At 36.2% G+C, this 21,759-nt stretch overlaps 5 protein-coding genes across 7 annotated transcripts; 2 read left to right on the top strand and 3 right to left on the bottom strand.

Moving 5' to 3' along the window:
• The first annotated feature begins 155 nt into the window (after window positions 1-155).
• On the top strand, window positions 156-21,669 carry LOC149610153 (uncharacterized). Its single transcript, XM_089859619.1, has 3 exons — window positions 156-598; window positions 17,565-17,675; window positions 18,342-21,669. The coding sequence occupies exon 3, from the start codon at window positions 18,344-18,346 to the stop codon at window positions 18,938-18,940; it is 597 nt and encodes a 198-aa protein (XP_089715745.1). The 5' UTR covers window positions 156-598; window positions 17,565-17,675; window positions 18,342-18,343; the 3' UTR covers window positions 18,941-21,669.
• Window positions 572-4,428, bottom strand: LOC149610157 (transmembrane protease serine 9-like). Its single transcript, XM_089859606.1, has 16 exons — window positions 4,386-4,428; window positions 4,190-4,256; window positions 3,981-4,105; window positions 3,575-3,912; window positions 3,287-3,515; window positions 3,089-3,216; window positions 2,893-3,017; window positions 2,793-2,834; window positions 2,655-2,734; window positions 2,500-2,600; window positions 2,168-2,433; window positions 1,761-2,105; window positions 1,533-1,704; window positions 1,202-1,473; window positions 1,010-1,143; window positions 572-950 (listed from the first exon to the last, which is right to left on the bottom strand). Exons 4-16 carry the CDS (start codon window positions 3,679-3,681, stop codon window positions 741-743), a joined length of 2,211 nt encoding a protein of 736 aa, XP_089715732.1. The 5' UTR covers window positions 3,682-3,912; window positions 3,981-4,105; window positions 4,190-4,256; window positions 4,386-4,428; the 3' UTR covers window positions 572-740.
• On the bottom strand, window positions 4,446-6,789 carry LOC149610156 (uncharacterized). Of its 2 annotated transcripts, XM_089859617.1 has the most exons (7): window positions 6,345-6,788; window positions 6,190-6,248; window positions 6,102-6,125; window positions 5,914-6,024; window positions 5,224-5,445; window positions 4,822-5,153; window positions 4,446-4,634 (listed from the first exon to the last, which is right to left on the bottom strand). In XM_089859617.1, exons 2-7 carry the CDS (start codon window positions 6,245-6,247, stop codon window positions 4,524-4,526), a joined length of 858 nt encoding a protein of 285 aa, XP_089715743.1. In that variant the 5' UTR covers window position 6,248; window positions 6,345-6,788; the 3' UTR covers window positions 4,446-4,523. The 2 variants fall into 2 exon arrangements, with proteins under 2 accessions (XP_089715743.1, XP_089715742.1); XM_089859616.1 differs by having other exon boundaries at window positions 6,190-6,789.
• On the bottom strand, window positions 7,175-14,971 carry BicD (Microtubule-associated protein Bicaudal D). Of its 2 annotated transcripts, XM_089859605.1 has the most exons (12): window positions 14,813-14,971; window positions 13,972-14,496; window positions 13,751-13,891; window positions 13,458-13,682; window positions 13,148-13,394; window positions 11,715-11,813; window positions 11,355-11,656; window positions 10,998-11,288; window positions 10,799-10,931; window positions 10,403-10,734; window positions 9,891-10,328; window positions 7,175-7,831 (listed from the first exon to the last, which is right to left on the bottom strand). In XM_089859605.1, exons 2-12 carry the CDS (start codon window positions 14,212-14,214, stop codon window positions 7,790-7,792), a joined length of 2,493 nt encoding a protein of 830 aa, XP_089715731.1. In that variant the 5' UTR covers window positions 14,215-14,496; window positions 14,813-14,971; the 3' UTR covers window positions 7,175-7,789. The 2 variants fall into 2 exon arrangements, with proteins under 2 accessions (XP_089715731.1, XP_089715730.1); XM_089859604.1 differs by having other exon boundaries at window positions 7,175-10,328.
• Window positions 15,208-17,416, top strand: LOC149610154 (spliceosome-associated protein CWC27 homolog). The gene is made up of 7 exons (XM_089859615.1): window positions 15,208-15,487; window positions 15,553-15,762; window positions 15,823-16,169; window positions 16,226-16,295; window positions 16,356-16,809; window positions 16,880-16,989; window positions 17,056-17,416. Exons 1-7 carry the CDS (start codon window positions 15,446-15,448, stop codon window positions 17,350-17,352), a joined length of 1,530 nt encoding a protein of 509 aa, XP_089715741.1. The 5' UTR covers window positions 15,208-15,445; the 3' UTR covers window positions 17,353-17,416.
• Window positions 21,670-21,759: the final 90 nt, after the last annotated feature.

The raw sequence follows: 21,759 nt of genomic DNA, 5'->3' as shown, positions 1-21,759 counted from the left end.
TGGGAGCGTCACCTATTGGCGAAATGATTGATTGGTTCTGGCATTTTTGCCGCGTTTGATTGTGTTTCCGCCATGTGAGTTTTTAAACCGTTTATTATAGTTAATATTAGTTAATTTTATGGAAAGTTTTTATTTATAAGTTGATGTTATGTTAACCTTTTACTATATTTGGTGAAGTTTATCGCGGGTTATTTAGAAATTGCATTACTAAGTGAAATACTTGGTGCTTGTTGAGAACTGTTAAGCCTTGGATATAGTTATAGTGTAAATATAGGGCGCGCTTTTACCTTACGTACATCACGCCACGATCACGTGATTCGGTTCACGCCAGTGACGCCATTTTTCCGGTTGCACGCAAGGCGCGTTTGACGCGCAATTAGGCTTAATAAGTAACGCTTTGTTCGGTTGTAAAATCTTGGAGACAATTTTATTATTAAGATTTTTTAATATATTGACAAAAGTTTTAAGATACTAGGTGTTAATATGGTAATTCTACCCACAGAAACGTCGTTATTAATGGAACAGGTGGATACTTAGAACCCAAGTATTGGATTGGTAAAATAATAAGCCTTGGCTTCATTTTGGAGGGAAAGTTTGGGTGAGTTGTAAATTTTGATTTGAAACTTAATTTGAGTTAATTGTTCATAAGATATGAATTTGTGGGACTAATTTACGTACATAATGGTCTTAATAAGTCGTAATTTATTCGGGTATAAATACGTTAAGCTTACTCAAAAAAATTACACTGAATTTGGGGAAGAATTAACCCCTAAACCAACTTCAATACCCGTTACACTGTTAATCCATTGTAAAGCCCTGACATAATTTGTGTTTGCAAAAACATCGGGTTCATTATTAATGGCGCAACCTTTCGGTGAACCAAAAGAAGCTGCACCAGCCAAATATAATCTTCCTTCATGTTGTACCATTAGTGGTGCTCCAGAATCACCCTTAAACCAATTTGTAATGTTAAAACATTACATTAAACAACACATTGTTTAAAACTTACGGTGCACATTCCTCTACCATTTGCACCAGCACAAAGCATAGCACCGGTAATTCTTCCTGGATATGCAGCTGCGCATTGATTAATATTGACTTTATTCAACCTAACATCTCTAAGTAAATTGCTATATGGACCATCTGAAAAATTAGGGGATTTTAGAATTAATCGGGAGTGGTAAATTGTAACTTTACTTACTGGTTGAGGTTCGTCCCCAACCAGCTGAGGTCACCAAGGCCCCATCTTGTATCACGTCATTTGCCCTCAACAAGCAAATAGGTCTAAAGATAGTATTGACTGGCGTGTTTAGTCTCAAAATGGCTAAATCATTGTTGAAAATTATGTATCTTCCGTAGTTAGGGTTAACATAAATTCTGTTGACATTGTATTCCTCCTGTTGAGCTTCAAACTGTTGTGACAAATCGTAACGACCCAAAATAACCTTCATTTTTTGCGGATTTTCTGGCATTCTGTTAAAAATTCGTGTTGTAATTTATATTTGAGGGTGGTATGGCAGCATGTATCTTACCCAGTTTCCATCCAACTTCTGGTCGTTAAAACGTAAATAGGACTTAAAAGGGCCCCAAGAGCTTTGTAATTGTTTTCATACGAGATAATGGTTAACCATGGATACTCCAACTGGTTCGTTATATGACCATTTACAACTCTCGCTTCCAGTTCGCGATTAGGGATACCACAATCTAGAAATAAGTAATGGCGTGACTTCGACTTCGTGTATATTGCATTGCCAGCTCACCTTCTATATTAGGTTGAAGGGGCAGGGCCGGTTTCTGATTTTCGCAAGCTGGGAAATCCTGCATGTTCTGTTCCAACCAAGGCAAGTAGGACGCGACGCGACTAAAAACGGCGGGGTATCCATCTCGACCACAACCAATTCCCCACGATATAACACCTATAAGTACTTGTCGACCCTGAACGGCGGTTGTGTAAGGTCCCCCAGAATCCCCTTGACAGGCGTCTGTCTTATTACCACCCGCGCAGAGAGTCGTGTCGAAGATAACGGTACCGTACTTCTGTTTGCATTGAGCCAAGGGCAAAGTGGTTAGGTTCGCGGTTAGAAGAGTTTCACTTGTACTACCCCCTGTAATGAGGTTTACGTTTCGGTTGAAAAATTATTGAGTTTAGGAAGTAATGGTTATATACCTTCTGAAAGTCTTCCCCAACCGCAAACCGTTCCTAATCGGTTATCTGTGTCGAATTCGTTAGACATTGGTAGGCAAGCTGGCCCGATTTTTCTATTAAACTCAACGACATTGGTCAGTTTTATCAAAGCAATGTCATTAGCGTATGTGGTTCTGTTAAACTGCGGGTGAGGAGTGATTTTTGCCACTTGACGGATGTCGTTGTCCGTGATTTCCTTCTGATCGTAAATGCCCATGACTATCCCGATTGTCGCTGGAGTTTCTTCCCTATTATTTAAGACAATTATACTACTTTTCTTGTGCATATCTATAAGTGCTTCAAATGTATCTTACGGGACAACGCAGTGAGCCGCAGTTACGACATATCCTTTACTTATCAAAGTTGCCCCGCAAAATATACTCCGATCGCGTCCAGTAATATGGACTATTCCAACCTTAAGTAATCAACTCGTAATTATGGAAAGTAATTACGCGCACCCGAAACTTACTGTCCATGGGTATCTATCTGTTGGGTTGACATCCACACCACCCACTACTCTATTTTCTATAACATTCTCGACGCCGCAAGCTAAAAATGTTTGACGTCAGTTCGCATTTGCGTCGTGGAGAGAGAGTTAATTACTTACCACAGTCGGTTGATATGTCCGGTTCAGGAGTTGTTGGATTTTCTGAATATAGAAAAAATATTACGAAGTAATTAATCAATCGGTGGTTATTAGTAATTACCATCTCGTACGAATGAATACGAAGCTCTGAATCCTTTATCTTGAATAAAGTAATCCGACTTAAATTTGATCAATAGGGTATTGCCATTTGATTCAATTGGTTCGGGCGCCTCATTGCCGCAATATCTACAAAGTTAGCCCAATTACTTTTAATAAATCTGAAGTACTTTCAATCCGTTTATTACTGCAAATTGCACCTTTCTAAACTGGTTTCAAAACTTCCGGTTTTACTTATGCTCAATGAGTCATAGAAACATTCGGGTTGCGTCCCTTGAACGGCGAAAACATCGTTGAAACCAATTCTGACTTTAAATCCTTGAGGTGCCTGTATCGGTATTTGTAGAAGATAACTTTTAGAAAATGAAATCAGTTAATTAGAGTAGATAAGTAGATACTTGAATCTTCCAAACGCATAGTTCATTGCTGACGTAGTTGAGAGGATAGCTAGGGGTATTGAAATTACCACCGGAATTGGGGCCGGTGAACGTTTTCGCGCATTGTGACTTGTATACTTGAAGACGGATAGAGAAACCGCGTTCCTCTTGGTCGTCGTCCGAGAAGAATCTCATGGAGAAGGAGGTACTGTCGATCAACTCCACGCGACCTGATTGACTCGCGCATAATCTGTAATTACCTTCGTGGATGATCTTCATCCACAAGTACCACTATAACAATTAACTTACACAATAACTTTGTTGTTGGAGTCCGTAATTTCGAGCCCGTCTTTCGAACAGAACGGAGATGGTTCCAAGGCGAACATCTCGAACGCAATTAGAACCCTCGCTCCCATCTGCTCCACTTGATCCGACAACGATACCTAAATCGTTTAAGGAATGTATTTACCGAAATAGTCTGTTCTATAATTTTAATTTCACTGGCATTGCTATACCTGTATATTGTAATATACTCGGGAATTTTGCGGGTACTTTTCATCTGGGAAAAATGGACTATTGATAGTAATATAAGGATTGTCGTCCGTCAAGACGATATTTGTCTCTCCAGAAACGGGTGCTATGGTGTCCTGAGGAATCGGAGGTGGTCAAATTTCAATAAGTTTATTATTTATTTTGGAATTAATTGTTCGCTGACCTGTTGACCATTAGAATGGTGAAGAATAACCAATAAAACCCCAAAGACAACGGAATTAACGCTAGGGAACCTAATCATAGTAAGCAATTGCGCTGCTACTACGATAAACGGATCTTTATCTGAATCTAGACAGTTTTAATAGATGTTACAGTAGGTCGCTAAGCCAATTAATTGTCTGTGTTTTCGTAAGGTAACACTTATAAATTAACCTTGAAACCATTTATTTGGGACAAGTGCAGATGCGCGTTCGAACAATGCGAAGACATTTATTAGGTCCTATGACAGTAACAGAGAATTAATTTTTTTGTGTGTGTAGAGAAATTTATGTGTATCCAAAACACCTGGATGACGCAAATACTTATAGACATTTTTGTGTAATAATTGTATCTGACACGTTTTCATTACCTCCTTATTTTGACAGAGACATTAATTTGTTAACGCAGTGATTAACGATTTGTCCTTAAATTTGATTGGAAACTAAGGGTTTTTATTGGAATCAAAAAAGGTTTTACATATAAATTGATTAGCATAAGCTAAGGTTAATTAGCATTTTAAATTCTCTTCTCTGGAGTTGAAAAACACGTGCATTGTTGAAAATCCTCCAGATTTCTGACTTTCGATCGGGATACAGGTTGGAAGTGGTACGATGAATTTCTAAGGAAAATAAAATGTCATCAAGACCTTGATTAGAAGTTTCAAAGTTAAAGTGGTATTGCACAAAAGCTATTCGTGGTAGAGGTTGGGAACCTATTGCAAAGTTGTTAAGTATTCTCCGGGGTATAGCGTCATCAAAATTTTAAGTGTTAAAGGTCATGGGGATTTTCGTTATGTTGTAACTTACTTCTAAGACCTGTATTGGTGGATGCTCGAATCTGGTCGAGGTGAAGAACCCAGGGTTGGCAAAACCGAAACCGGTCAATTTTCCGTGGTTGTAGAGTAAAAAGGCTTGAAAGAAGTACTTGCAATCTTTGTCCGTGGTTATATCGTACCAGTAATGTTGGCCCATGGTTGGGAAACAACCCCCTTTCGTCCATAAAGTGTCGGCAATTTGAGCTTCGTACTTCGGGATAAGAATGTAATCCGTTAAGGGATTTGTACCATTTTGCAAGTACAAGTTGGTTCCAATATTTCTTTTGAATTCTTCCTCGCTGCGAACGCCTTTGCAGATTTTACCTGAAGATATTTGCGGTAATATTTTATCTCAACGTGACAATCTCGGCTGTCTGGGAATAGTTTTACGAACTTGGTTCGATGAAATAAGCGGTCTGTACGTAATATTCCTTCCCGTTTATTTTTTCCACGTGATGAGCTGGCGAATCCTTTATCCTGATGACCGTATTGACCTTGTCCATTTCATTTTTGGGTAGGGCGGTTTGTATTCCGGCGATTTTTCCCAAATCATTGTCGTAAATTAGAATAACCGAAGGATCGTTATTCTTAATGTAACGATTGCCCAAGAAATTTCCTAAATGTCAATTAATCTCTGTATTGTAAGAAAATAATCGCAGGAAGCCCAGCGGTCCTATAATTCCTATAAAATCCTATATTTTTTAACCCGCTCTATATTATCCTATAATTTCGTGAAAGGTCCCGTAATATACTATATCTAAGTCGAAGTTTTCGTATAGTTTAGCATAAAATTTATCGAAATTAGCTCTTTTATCGAGATGGCATTTGACTATAGACCCCGAAATTGCGGAGCTCGCTTTGCCCGTGCACTAATGTTTTTTTAATATATTTTAATTAAGTTTCTCTTTTTAAAGTAAAATCCAATTTGTTGTTTTTTCAACATAGTTTAAGGCAAAATAGTATTATATATGAGTATTTGTATTCCTATATTTTCCTATAAAAACACAGTTATAAAATCCTATAATTCCGGAGAAAAAGTTTGGGTGGGCTCCCTGTCAGATCGAAAAAAATTTAAATTGCGTACCTTGAACGCATTTATCGTTGATTTGACTGTAACCTTGTTTAAACGCTTCGTATTCGTCTAAGGGCATTGGGGTAAAAACACCCTTTGTCGTTACGGGAAAACCCCAAGTGACTACGTAATGTCAGAAATTTAATTTAATTAACATTTTATTGGTGTGGTAATTAAATGACTCGGGTCAGTTGTCTTACCTCTCAGATCTTCCCATGATGGTTCTAATTGAGATACGCTTTAATAATATTGAAAATAATGTTTGAACTGTCAATAATGAATACTTACCGCTTTGTGCCAGGTATATTTGACCAATTAGGACGGTTAGAACCGCGTACCACTTCATTCTGAATGTTAGAAAGATTATTAGATCTATTTCCCGCATACTAATACTATATACTGTAAAAAATCTAATAAGTTAGAAGTGACATTTCATCCGACACCTGTCAATCTTAGCTGATGGATGGATGACTCTATGCCATTTTATTGGATAGGTTTTTTTTCGTCGAAGGATGCGGCATAATCAGAGCAATTTATGTTTTATAAAAGGTCATTTGTAAACCCCCACGGTGGTCAGAATAAGGACCGACTTCTACTGTCAAACACTTCTAGGTTATTGTAGATAAAATTGCAGTCGTTACTAAATTACCAATAGACCTTTTCGACGTAAAAAAGGGGGTTGGACCGTTGTAAACCCTCAAATCGGGATGTACAAGGGCTGATACATTGCCATCCGTCTCTTCGCACTCTCATGACACAAAAATAGTGCAGCGCAGGCGCCAGAAAGCGAGATGGAAGGCAAAGTTTTACCCCCTGTGTTTTTCCCTCGGACGATACAACTTTTGAATTGATGGGTCAAAAATTTCAGTCAGGAAAAATTGGTCAGTGATCAATTTATAATACACCACTTCGACATTCTGTTGCGCGCATGCCCGATGCCCCGCGCTCGAAGCGCCGCAAGGGGAAAGACTGGAAACTGCTCTTTGTTACCCCTACTAGCAAAAGCGCAACCCCACGCGGTTTTTTTCCCTGCCCATCTTAATAAGTACTAGTTCGCAGTAGCCCGCTGTGGCGCCCTAGGTAATGCCAAAGTGGTGTATTTGGTGATTCGCATTGCCGAACTTCTGTTCAAACGTCCCAACTAGTTTACTCAGCTAAATCAGTCAAAAAGTTGTATCGTCTGAAAAGACTTCAGTTACATCGAAATGATGTATTACTTGGACCTGAATCAATTACCTGAGCTCAAGCAAATAAGGTTTTAACAGTCGTAAAATTTGAAAAAGAAAAACAACCCTTTTTTATTTTACTCCATTTTTTTGTTATAAATACAAACGTCATCATTTTTATAAAAAAAATTGCAGAGTAAGGGAAGGAAGGGAACCGTTGTTTTTTTGTTGTTGTTTTTTTAATCATAATTACAACGAGATAATGTCAAAAATTAATTATTTCCCGATTACAGCCAACAATCTTGTTAAATAATTAATATTAAATTCCCGTTTAAAAATGAGGTTAAAGAAGGGGGGATGGATTATTTAAAACCTAATTAATTTAATTAAATCTAAATTACAATTTTCCATCCTTAAAATAAACAACAAGAAATGAAATATCTAATATAAGTAGCTGCCGTTACTTTAAAAATTCAGCTACCTTATTATTTTTAATTAATTTTCTTTTACGTTAATTACTTGGTAATTATTGTTAATTATTATTATTATATACACCTTTTTTTTTAATTATTTTTTAACACGTTCAAAGATAATTGTCCATTAGTTTAATTTTAAGCCACCGCTAGACCGTTACGTTATTTATTAGGCACTAAAAAATCTACCACAAAAGTGCTCTGGTTGGTTTTTTTTTTTTTTTTTTTTTTTGCTTTGCTGTTAATTTTTTACTGAATTATTTTTTCGTCGTGGCTTAAAAACGCGTTGCCCTGTAATTATAATAATATATACAAACTAATTAAAGTCAATATGCAAATACCAATATTTTTTTATTGGTTTAAATAAATCTAGGATTTTTGGGAAAAGATTTGGGATGGACAAAAGAAATGGGAATTATTTAAATCAATAAAAAAAAACTTAGCTCGCATATGACCTTTAATTATAATAATTATAATATAAATAAGTACTAAATTATTTTTCCCATTTACAAATATTATTAATTTTTTTTTTTTTTTTGGTAATGCGCGGTATGGTACGGGGGATTTACTTAGTCGATTTCTGGTAATTAGCACCGGTAAATGTCTTTTTACCAGTACTCGCCGTACCGGTCTCCTAAAAAAATTATTTAATACGATCGAAATTAAATTTTAATTGCCTTTGGTTTATATAGCGTTAATATACTTATGTTATCATTAATTAGAGATTTGCCGCAACTCCCTAATTAATTAGCGATTTTTCTCGTGTTAATTAAAGCAATTAGTTTATTTTAAATAAAGTCCTTCCTTTTTTTGTCATCACTAAGAAAATAAATTGAAATTTTAAAAACCAAAGAAAGGTTTGGAGGAAAACAAATCGAAAAATTGGTTATTAACTTATTTTCTCTTCTTTCCAAAAATATGATAGGGTTAAATTATATTCACAACCAAAAGAAATTTGTGTAATTAAAAAAATTGGGACCTAGATTTAATTAGTATTTATAAAAAAAAATTTAACGAATGTCTACTCTAAAATATGGTTTTTTTTTTAATCTAAAATAGATTAAATTAAAAATAGCTTTTTCTTACGTAAGAATTAGCTAGCTTATGGTATCACTGTTTTTAGTTCAAATTTGGTTAATTATAAGATTGGAGAGTTAGCAGTTACGTTTTTAAAAAAGGCACAAAACAGGCACACGATGGAATTAAGAAAAAAAAAACAGGAGGCTGCAATCGCATACTTATTCAAAGAGGAATAATATTAAGATCTTCGGTAGATAAAAAGTTTTTTTGTTTGATTGTTCATTGGACGTAACGAACGTAAAATGCCAAGAAACGTCTTGCACAGGATAAAATTGGCATTTTTCAATTCATTATATATATTTTTTTTATTTAGAACTGAAAAGGAAATTTGACAAAAAGGAATGATTTGTTTTAAAAAAGATTGATAGCACACGCAACATTTGCTTTTTTTCCCCCGCGAGTACTTAAGGGAAAATATACGTGCAACATTCAATAGCAATTTACAAGCAATATGCTCTTTTAAAGGAAAGCAACACGGGTTAGGTTAAAGTTCACAAGGCTATTTTTTTTTTTTGCCACGCTTGCGAACTTTAGAAATTACAATGTAATATACTTAGAATCATGCGCTGATAGAAAAAGTGTGTATGCTGAGAAAAAAATTAGTTTCTTGGGTTATTTTTACTTTCTTGTAATGGACCTTTATTTTTACTTAAAGTTTCTATGAGTATTTAACCATACTAAAATTAATTTAATTTTAATCAATATACATTCAAAAATTATTTTAAAACAAATTATAAAAGGAAAAAAAAAATTATATATATCTAACCAAAATTAGATAACTTAAATATAATTAACATAATTACCTAAAAAATAATACCAATTAAAAATTAATATGAAAATATAAATTGAATAATTGGAGGAATTATCGTTAATTTCCAACAACAGTAGTTGAAAATATTCGTGTAATTTGATTGTTCGATCATTTCTATCTATCCTATACCTAACTTGATTAATTGGACCAAAAGCTTCATCTGTCACCTGAGCTGGCGGGCTAAACTTTTTAATAGGGTTTGAAATAGCTAAGTTACTTTCATAAATACCAGCGTGGTTCTGGTGGTTAGTCTGTGCGTGACCTCTTTTACCATTTCCAACGAGAGAACTCTCTTTGACCCCCAATTGTTATAGTTAAATTGCATTATTTTGGTAATTAGAAATCGCGCCTAGGAAAAAATTGTCCGCCAACGCTCCCACCGTGCAAATTAGGAGTGGAAAAGGGCCCTGAGGATGAATTAGCGTGTAAAGGTCCCGCGGAACCAGGTCCACCACTTACCCTAGTGAAACCAGCTCTGCCCCGGCCGCTGTGACGTCGTAAATGGGTCCTCTCGCGGTCCATCTCCAAATCTTCTAGACGTTGAGTTAGCGTCAACTTTTGTTGAATCGCCATACGCAATAGAGAGTTCAAAGTCTTTTTTTCTTCTTCAGCGGCAGAGAGTTGCCGCTGTAGTTCGTCCAATTGCGTAACATATTCTTCGCAACGCGCGGCAAACATGGCTCGAAGCGAAGCGAATGTTGCAGCGTCTTCTTTCAAAGCTTTCAGTTCGTTTCGTAGTTTCATCATCGTATCACTAACTATGGCTTTCTCGTTTTCGTATTTGCTTTTCAAGTTGGCTAACGCCACTTCCGCCGTTTGCTTGTTGGCCTTCAAGACCGTACGCAACGTCGCGATTTGTTCTCGTTTTGTAGAGAGCAATGATTTCAATCGTATGACCTGCAAGTGATTTGGGGTAATGATTTAGAAACCCTTATTTCATCTCAAAGACCTATTTAAGAAGATGGATGTACCTGTTCTTGCAACTCTTCAAATTCACCAGCTGCCATTGGGTCAGATCCTGGTGTACCGTGATGCATTGATTTTTGTCTTCCAGCTTCAATGGTCGTTTCCACAGCTTGCCTTAAATGTCGAACTTGATCGTGAACCGTTTCTAATAAGCGACTGCAAGTGCTAGGATCTGGTTTAGTCTCCCCTTTATCGCTGCCTTTGCTTAGCGATCTTAAACCGATATCAGTTTTCAATCTATCTTGCAAAATTTCTAATTTGTTGACTCCACCGCTGCTGTTTTGTTTATTGGTATCGTTCGTTTTGGATTCGGATGTCTTCTCTTCGTTCGTAGCATCTAATAATATCCAAGTTAAGAATTTTACTCATAAATTAGAAATGAAGGACCGTCATCAATTTACCAGTGTTTGGCAAGTTATCAAGTTGGGAACTTTTAACATGGTCCAGCATAATTCGATTTGGGGTTTCACCATTAACCATACAAACGTGGTGATATAGTTGGGCTAATTCTTCCGATATAGCTACTAAATCATCCTGGAATTTGTTCGCAAATGATTTTAATTCCATACTTCATTTACTGGGACCGAGTACCATGCTTACCTGCGTTAGTCCTAAAGCGTTCTGACTCTCTTCGGCTATTTCCCCCATCGTTTGTAGGTCATCCTCTAATGACGTTACCCTTTTCTCGTAGTCCTGAACCTTTTTCCTGAAAACCGTTACGTCGTCGCGTAACTTAATCAGGGATTCTTCGTCATTTTCGTTGGTAACCGCGTCCTTTTCTTGCAAACCCTTTACGTCAGCTTGAAGTTGATCAACTTCTTGTACCGCTAACTGATATCGTTGCTCGTGCTTTTGCAGTAGTCTCCTAAGGCGTGCTAATTCTGGAAGATCCTGTAATGGAAAAACGGATGGTGTTTTAGGGTTGCCGTGTATTGTCTTCAAATTGATATGGGTTACTTTTTCGGCGTCGTCTGGTCCTACTAATCCAGTATCTCCATCTTCGTCAATTCGTCCGTGTAATCCTATCAATGCGTTTATGTGTTCGACCATTCGAGCTACTCTGCTGTGTTGATCGTTTAAATCCGCTCTAGTCTTCTCTAAAATTTGGGAAGACTCTTGAAGACGAGATGAAAGTTGCGATTTTTCATTCTCAGCCTGTTCTAATTGTTTTTCTAATTTTCTAATTTCGGTTACGTGAAGTTCGCTAAATAAGTCACCAACTGTGGTTGGTTGTAACGGTTGACGATTGCTATTTGAAGCTGGAAAATAATAGGGGGTCAGTTGTTGAGATTGTCTTAGAGTTGATGCTTCGCTTACTTAGATCACCACTACGTTCAATCAAATCAGCCTCCATTTGCCGTAAAGCTGGAACGTCTCCTTCCTCCTCATCAACTCTCCCAGATTCGTCACCGCTATCTGTGATGAATTTGTAATTGTTTATGTTGTCATAGGTCGTAATAATTTCGTCAAAATGGTCAGTGTTTTTCTTAAATTTACGGTGAAACTTTGTTCAACTGTTTCGAAAGAGTGTTAAGATATGCAAAGCTGAGAAAAATGCAGACTCGGAAATAAATGTTTTAAGAAATATTTATTTTAAACTATTTCATGCTTGTTTACTTCAAGAGTAAACAAAAATTAATTACAATACTGTATATAATTATATTAATATAAATTAATAACAGTATTATAAAATCATTTAAACAACTTTAAACTGTTTTAGTTTTAAAACATTTCGTATAATATTTGTTTTTATATATAAACGTTTTGTCAAAAATGCAACGAAAAACATAAAGATTCATGCAATATTTTTTTTAATAGATATTAAATTAATCTTATTTAGAGACTTGTGCCCGTTCATGCAAATGTTTAATAAGATTTAATTTTTGTTTAAAAGTTAGTAAAGAGCCCAAACACACACACAGTTGAACAAAGTTACAATATTAGAATAGAAAAAAAATAAACCACCAAAACCAATAGAATACTTAAGAAAATACTACTGTACCGTATGGGATACTGAAAATATATACGTTACGAAATACTTTTGGCACATAAAAAAATAATGTTGAGCATCTATTCCTGTTTTCCCTAATTCTAAATACTTTTAAATAATACGCTCGTTTGTGCATATGTGATTATAGTGAGCAAAAATTCAATGTTGCAGTCAGTGTGTTTAAACCACATTTTCATTGTTGCCTCAAAAATATATGAGTAGAAAGTGTAATTTCAATAAATAAGAGTCGATTATTGATTGGTTTGACGCGGTATATCGTAATAAGAGTATATTAATTCTAAAAACACCGGTTTTCTATATATTCTATACAAAAATGGAAGGAATCTATAAGTACTATAAGGAAGGCTTGCTTTCCTGGTAGAAGACAATAAGACAAATACTTTGTAGGTATAGGACTATAAATCTGCCCAAAATAAAATTAAGTAATAGCCTTATAGTCGAAATATCCTTTATGGAGCGAAAATGGTGAAAAAACCATCTAATACTAATTTCAAAATTGAACAGCAACATAAACAAATGCACCCGCATAATTCTAGTTCACTCATTCCCACCGATGAAGTCCCTACACCATCTACAGTTGCCAAATTCTCTTTAAAATTACTTCGATCCGCGTTAAAGTGAAATCCTCTACTTTTCCTGACCATTTTGACGCTACTAACTACTGTGCTGGGTGCCGTGCTACTTCCTGTTTTATCGTAGAAACAACTCTCTAAACTACCAGTGTTTTGATTGTTCTTACTTCCTAGTCGGAATCCGGCGAAGGTTAAATTATTAAGGCTGAAGAGAGACTCGGAATTGGCTTTAGCGTCCAGTTCCTTTTTGAAGGCGTATTTTTGCTCTCTCTCAGACTGTAAGGCTTCTAACGCTTCTTCTAGTTGCTTCTCTGCCAAGTGTTTTAGTAATGTTAGTTCTTCAACTTGAGCGTGAAGAGATTCTACGTTTTCTTCCAGGCGACGAACTTCGTGTTTAGCGCCCTCAAATTCAACCTTTTGGGAAATAATACATTGGTCAGAAAAATTATGGTAAAAATTACGTTAAAATTATAGTACCTGGGAAGACCTTAGAGATGAAACTTGCTTCTGAAGAGAAATATTTTCCTCTTCTAGTTCATTGTTGTCGGAAAGTAGTCTAGCCTCTCTGGCCTTCAGTTCTTTTAGTTCAGCCTTCAAGGACCTTTTCTCCCATTCGAAAACCTCACATTGCTTCAGCAGATCAGTGTTTTCACTTAAATAACGTTCTTTTTCGTGGTTAACTCTCTCTAACTCTTGTCGAACCTAATTTAATTAAGGATTATTAACTAATGAATTTTAACTGGGAGATAAATTTTGCGTAAAATTAGTACCTGTTTCAACTCCCTCTCTGCATCTTGAAGGGTACAAGTAAGGGAGGCCTCTCGGCTGGCTGATTCTTGTAAAAGTGTTTGCTCTTGCTCTATTCCAGTGCTAGCTGAAACTTTTTGACTAGTTTGGGATTTTGCAAAAGCCTAGAATCGAGTGAATTGTAATTAATTTTTGAAGTATTTTCAGCCTATCAATCAAAAAATACATTGTAAAAGTAACCAACCTCTTTGAGAAGGTCAAGTTCATGTTTGGTTGTATCGTAAAGTGACTCCAATTCCTCGCATTTGCTTTGCAAAACTTGTTTTTCGTCAAGAAGAACCAGTCCATATTGGGCAGATTGAATTTTTTCATGGCTTGTTTGAGCCAATTCGCAGTGTAATCGTTCTAGTTCTAATTTTAATTGGTCCCTTTCGGCTTTCAATGCCTCGACCGTCTCAACAACCTCTTCAGTTGCCTTGTTATCCATCCTTGTTAAATTTTCAAACCAACTAAACTATCCCGGTTGAACGCAGGACGAAGCTCGGAGTGGTAGCTTTAACCTAAACGTATTTTCTTCGTATAAAACTTTCATTTAGAAATTTGGATTAATTCTTTTGTCCTCGATATCCTCCGATAATCCAACATAATAGTATTTTATTTAAAACTTTTTTGCGTGATTAATTTTAATGGTAATCAATTTAAATCAGTCTCTACGATGAGTCATTTTAACTCTTGACGGTATTTCCATTTTGGTATTTTCAGTATTTTTCTGTTAAAACCGGAAAAACGGGAAATTTAGTGTTGTATGTATCGTCTTTATCCAAATAAGAGATAAAAATTGTCTAAGATAAGCTATGAAGCTTAGCTAAAACTGGGCTGGGCTGTCACGGCTGTGAGGTAAACTTTAAAAAAAGCCGACCAAGTCTTATAGAAAGGACGACGACGGTCGACGGTCGGTGTTGATTATTAAATTGAAAATCATTTTCAAAGAGAATTCTATACGAATCTCCATCCCTCTTCCCAGTTTGCTCTTGAGCATCCCTTCATCCTTATCGTTAATTTGTACTTAATTGGGATTTACTTACATCTGAGAGACAGGAAATGGTCAAATATATAATCGCAAAAGCACCTGCCACGCGACTTTACTTTAGCTTGCCTGTCTCTGACTAGCTTGTTTTAAGCCTACGCATCTCGAAACGCCTTAATTTCAGTGTATCAACTTAACTCTTATTATTCCATGTTGTATTGCACTATAGCAAGCGCCTACCCACACGCTATAGAGTTACCTTGAAATCTACTACTATACTAGTTAGTATCAACGTAACTCTGTAGCGTGTTCGAACCATATCTCCAGTTACATTCGTGTAATGGTTTGTACATTGTAGGCGCTATAGAGTTAGATTGAAGTGAAGTTTTCCATATTGAGTACCAATTCAACTGTGATGCGCGTACGTCGTGCGATTCGAGCCTTAGTATAAGGTTCAATTGATACGTTATCTATCCGTAGATCTATCCAATCTATTGAGAGGTTTCCCTGAGCCTTTTTTTTTTAAGATTTCTAAGCCTATTTTGGTGGGAAAATATAGTTTAAAACTTCAAACTACCGTATCAGTCTCAGTTAGGTTATCATGGCACCTAAATGAGATCAAATATTGTTATTGTATCGACAAGGAAGACGAAAAGCGTGTTGTTTTATTAGATAACAGAAAGATAAAAGAATGAGTTCGATATATATCCAAGAGCCACCGACCTCGGGAAAGGTAAATGTTTTTAATTGAGATTAGACGTAAATGAATTCATTAAAATGTCTTGATTTTGTTTACAGGTTCTCTTGCATACAACCGTAGGAGATATCGATATAGAAATATGGTCGAAAGAAACCCCGAAAGCTTGTCGAAATTTTGTTCAGCTATGTTTGGAAGGTTATTACGATGGTACTTGCTTCCATCGACTTGTAAAAGGGTTTATAGTTCAAGGGGGAGACCCTACCGGTACTGGTATGGGTGGCGAATCAATCTATGGCAAACCATTCAAAGTAAAAACATTAAAAGTGACATTGTTTCATTTCAATCTTTAACCTTATTTAATTTTTCAGGATGAATTTCACACTAGATTGAGATTTGTACGACGTGGTTTAGTAGCCATGGCTAATGCCGGAAAAGACGATAATGGATCTCAGTTTTTCTTTACGCTAGACGCTTGTCCAGAGTTGCAAAATAAGCATACAATATTTGGGAAAGTTACCGGCAATACTTTATATAATATGCTCAAACTGGAAGATTCATTGACGGATCAAAATGAAAGACCATTATACCCTCATAAAATCATTAGTTCAAAAGTTATCGTGAATCCCTTCCCGGATATTGTTCCTAGAGTCAATAAGAAAAGTCATAAGGATAAATCGGAAGGCGATGATAAGAAAAATGCAACCAAAGGAACGAAGTATGTCATAAATTTCTTTTCTGTTCCATTAAATTGAGATTTAAATTTTGCTGTAGGAACTTTAGTTTACTTTCATTTGGAGAGGAAGCTGAGGAGGAAGAAGCGGAAACTGACGCGGTTGTTAAGGTATAACTATCTTTATTATCTATATTTTAGGTAAATTAATTAATTATTTTTCAATTATAGGGTTATCGGGGAAAAAGCAAAAGTAGTCATGATTTAACAAATGATCCAAAGTTGAGTTCCGTTCCCGCTGTTGAATCATCCATGGCTAAAGAAATACAAGGTGACGTTGAGGAGAAAAATAAAGGGAAGAAACGTAGCCATAAAGATTCTTCATCTTCCGAATCTGAAATGGATGAGGAGGAGAAACGTCTAGAAGAAGAAAAGAAAAAGATTGAACGTGAACAAACTTTATCCAATATTAAAAAGAAGTTGAAGAAGGAAGATTCTAAAGGCAGTTTGAAGAAAAATGTTGAATCCCTAAGTAAGGCTGATAGATATTACCAGGAAAAGAACGAAACTGAGGAAAAGAAAAGGGAGGAAGTTCGGAAAGAAATTCAAAAGTTGAAGAAAGAATTATCAGGGAAGAATAAAGAACCCGAGAAACCAAAAGAGGATCAGCAAGATGGAGATGAAGGTATTATATTCTTGATTGACTTACTTAGTTCAAATTATTTTAACTTTCAAAATAAACGTTAAAATTTTAGAGACTGAAGAAGAAAAGAACAATAATCTTCTTAAAAAATATCATGATGAGATGAAAAAATACAAAGAGTTAAAGAAAAAAATCCCTAAAGGAACGCAGAGAGAAGAACAGGTTTCATTCTTCTTTATTTTTAACATATTTCTATCTTTCCTAACACCGTTTATTCATCATCATCAGACTCTGGCACTTTTGGCAAAATTTACAAATAAATTAATAACGGCTAAAGAAAAAGACACTAAAGATGATGAAGCCAAAAAAGAAATTGTTCCTAGTGATGAGGAAGATGAGGGAGCTTGGTTAACCCATCATTTAAGTGCCGAAGAGCAAGCGGTCACAATTGCCAAAGACGCTAATATCAAAACTGCTGAAAGTTATGATCTTTCTGATCCTAGAAATCCCATGAATATGAGAAGGAGAGAGAAAGGAAAACCAAATTCGTCTTCCAGAAGTAGTGGTGGAGGAAGAAGACACTAGACAAAGTTTTTTTTAACTTGTGTATATAGTTTCATTGAGAAAATAAATAAAATAATCCCAAAGAAATTCCTTGAAATATTAAAGAAATATTTGAAAAAAATGTCTGAGACTTCGATTTAATGTAGTACTAATTTATATTTAATTTATAGGGTTTTTTAAATGGTCAGTTTTGAAGTGTAAGTAATGTTTTGTCAATTTTTGTTCATTTTCAGAGTTGTTATTTGAATTTGGCGGTTTGATTTAGTTCAAGTATCACTCGTCAGATGTCGACCCAATTGAGTTGCAAAAATTCGGGAAAGTTCGGAAATTTCAACTTGTTAAAGGTGGGTTAATTTGGCTTTTTCATTTTGTATGGAAATAGAGTAATTCAGGAATCCCATGGATAATTGTATGTAGAGTTTTATTGTAATAGGTTCTTTATTATATTTTAAGATAATTTGAAAAAATAAGCCTACTTATCGCTCTTGTTGCTAAGTAAGAGGTAAGGAAACGGTGTAACATCGTTAAGCCTTGGTACTGATAACAAATTATTTTCGTACATTTAGACTAAATTTACCAATTTAATATCTAGAAAAACTTAATAATCATTTTAATATACTGATTTCGTAAGCCTAGGCCTATTATAAATTTCTTACGTGAATTGGTAGGTAAATGTATTTTTGGTTCGGAAGCGGTGAAATATGCATTAGAAACGTAGGTTCAAGGTTGAAAAGCGGGACGAAAAATAGCGCACTGCGCAACTTTCCACGCATTTTGAAGTTTCAAACTAGGCTTAGAAATTCAGAAACGCGTAGTTGCAGTATTAGCGGATTAAAAAATTTCAATGGATTTAAATCGATTTTAATCGCGAATACATGATGAATAACTTAAATAAACTGATTATAAATGGAAATAGAACAAAATTAGGTAGTTATTTTCAGATATTTAGGTATATTTTTCGATTTAAAATCAATTTTTTTTTTCTTCTACCGATTACTTTTTATATAAAGAGATGAAAAATCGGCGAAGGGACACAATGTTGGAATTAAATCGGCGAAGGGACACAACGTTGGAACTAAACAGGCGGAGGGACACAACGATGGAACTAAACAGGCGGAGGGACACAACGATGGAACTAAACAGGCGGAGGGACACAACGATGGAACTAAACAGGCGGAGGGACACAACGATGGAACTAAACAGGCGGAGGGACACAACGATGGAACTAAACAGGCGGAGGGACACAACGATGGAACTAAACAGGCGGAGGGACACAACGATGGAACTAAACAGGCGGAGGGACACAAGGATAGAACTAAATAGGCGGAGGGACACAACGATGGAACTAAATAGGCGGAGGGACACAACGATGGAACTAAATAGGCGGAGGGACACAACGATGGAACTAAATAGGCGGAGGGACACAACGATGGAACTAAATAGGCGGAGGGACACAACGATGGAACTAAATAGGCGGAGGGACACAACGATGGAACTAAATAGGCGGAGGGACACAACGATGGAACTAAATAGGCGGAGGGACACAACGATGGAACTAAATAGGCGGAGGGACACAACGATGGAACTAAAGTCATCTATTGAGGTGTAAGTACTGTTTTAAATACCTCTCTTAGGTAACAATTTTGGAGCGGGAGGGTAGTGTTTCATTTCAAGACAACAGTTGGCTACTGATGAGGAATCGAAATGGTAATGTATTGATCACACTTGGCTACTGATGAAGACTCTGAATGGTCATTTATTGACCACACTTGGCTACATGTTGAGAATCTGCAAAGGTAAATTAACCGAAGTAAAACGTATAAATGTGTGTGTGCGTACCTGTGCGGCATTCGGTTATAATTGACGTCAGACATCCAAGCCCTCCTTTGAGTATAAAAAGTATTGGAGTTTGTGGGCTAGCTGGATAAGTCGGTGATTTGGAAGATGATGGAAAGGTCAGGGGTTAAGTCACGGATTTCCTTTGGTCTATCAAACCACATGTCGAGCAATGTTTAATATGATCATAGGCATCCACTTCTGTCATAGGCCAACAAGTTAGCTCTAGCAGAAGTATATAATACTTCTCTTCGAGAGAAGTGTACCACAAAGCGGGGTAAGTGAAACGTCACTCTTCCCAACATCGGAACACTTAGAGCAAGGTTACTAAAACGAATCACATACACGATAAATAGTTCCCTCATCATTACTCTATTAGCGTTTAAATATTTGGCAAGACGCGCTTGTGCTTTTTTGTCCCACGTCAAGACGAGGTTTGTGGGATGATTGCTGGGGATTTAGTGCCAAACAACTATTGAATTCACCTTACGGTGCGATGCCCATTTGTAGTTTGATGAGCGGGAAAGCAAACTAAAAGGGGGAGCCTGGGAAGAATGACGTTGCATAACTAAAGCATTAAGAGGATACAGAGTGTCATCCTTCTTCTATTATCCCCTTCTGGGTCTAGTAAACATCTAAACATGGTCAGAGATGTTGGGAAATTTCGTTTGGAATGACTTGGAAAAGTAATTGATTTTCAATTGAAACTTTAGTAGGAACCTTGTAATAGCGTAGTTCAAAATCAACTAATTGTAACTTACTTAGAACCGCTTCTAATTTGGTTATTTAAAGATAATTATTTCTACTAATTAATCAAATCAAATGTATGCAGACGTAGATACATTTTATGTTACTATAACATCCAATCATATTGTAGGAATTTATTTTCTCTTGGGATGATGTCATAAAAGGGATAGGACGGGAGTTTTATGTTAAAGAATGATGTGTTAAGCTGCCAACTTGCCTCTTTTGGGGAAACTCCTGGCGAAAGGAGATAAGAGGATGAATCTAGAAAAGGTCACGCTCTTCTAGAGTCTGTATAGCTAGAGAAGGAAGCGCGGGATATGAGGATGGAAAGGAAAAGGGATCAGGGATTGTCAGAGGCAGGGGATGAAATGGTTCCCACTCTTTCTCAGGCTAGTACGCTACTTGCTAAATCAATTGCCACTTTATCCTGGGTGCAGTATTTTAAAGAGAAACTAAAGTTAGCAGAAATGTATTAGGCTTAAATTTAATTAGGTTTTTATAACTAGGATCTAGAGCCAATCAGAGAGCGAGATTATTTTGTATATGTAACAATGTATAATTTACGCGCAACCGTTTCGTTTTGGGGGGAAGATGTTAAGCCTTGAATATATGTAACTTTCTGACCGCCGTTCTTAATAATATCAAAAGTAATGTAGGCCTAGAACGTCGAGCACTCTTTTACAAACAAATCGTAAATTTGACCTACAAATATTATACACCAGGCCATTTTGGTATATAGAATATAATAAAAACCCTACCCTGGTCTATGGTATGCGTTCTTTATCTTTATTGCATAGGTACAGTAACGTACGGTACGGTACGGTAAAATCGAGGGGCTAATCACTAGTGAAAATTTAAAATTTTGTTTAAATATATTTTTGTTATCTCGGAGTTCGGACTTGATTTGTGTGAATTTGGGTTGAATTCCCGAAGAGTTTCGTGTCATCCCTAGGTTAAGGATTAGGGTACCTCAATTCACGAGATTTCGTGAGATATACCACCGTGAAATTCGCCTCAAATTTCACGAGTTTCCCCACACTTTTTTTTTCAGTGGAATTTCTTATAAATTTCATTTTGATTAATCGCGAAATTTAATTACTAAATTATTTTCACGCCTTTATTGAATTCACCCCAAACACAAAACCACGAGGTTCCACGTGATTTTCAATTAATATTTCACGGAAAATTATTATCCGTGTAAATTTCACTAGTGATTAGCACCTCGATACAGATTACAGAAAGAGGACAAAAAGCTTCGAGTCCACTTTTAATCCGCGCGTCAAATACACTTTAGAACGCTATACCAAAGACCATTTGGACACTACGTTGGTTGTACCTCTTGCGGGGCTCGGGAGTTAGGCTGAATAATTTTATTATTATGTCAGGTCCATTCTGGGGGACCCGTTTCGTCCGATCTATAGGACGAAGGACACTCTAGAATTTAGAAAAGCCTTAACGTCCGATTTTCGGTGGTCGAGACAAATCCGGATTAGGTCCGGAGTTAAATCCGTGAAATAGTGTTTGTGTACATTTAGTTTTAATTCTGATTTAGTAGTGAGATACTTGGGAGGGGGGGGGGCGAATAGACGAAATCTAAATTTTAACGTCTCCGAGTTTAGTCCGCTTCATTTTCATTCTTATTTGAATGTTAATGTAAAGTTGAAGCTAACATTTACCTAAGTCCCCTTAACAAATGAGTTGTCACGTGGATATAGTTAATTCGGCAGAAAGTTTTTAATATTAGAATCCTTTATGATTTTGGGTGTTTCGCAGTTGAATTGCAATTCATTAATTCTCACATTAGCTAAGCCTCGTTTTATGAACCCCTATATTTCACGAGATTTT

Source organism: Phalangium opilio, unplaced genomic scaffold (assembly GCF_054372755.1).
Source record: "Phalangium opilio isolate 3A_F unplaced genomic scaffold, DU_Popi_V2 ptg000329l_1, whole genome shotgun sequence".
Lineage (NCBI taxonomy): Eukaryota > Metazoa > Arthropoda > Arachnida > Opiliones > Phalangiidae > Phalangium > Phalangium opilio.
This window is presented reverse-complemented; position numbering and strand designations above follow the sequence as displayed.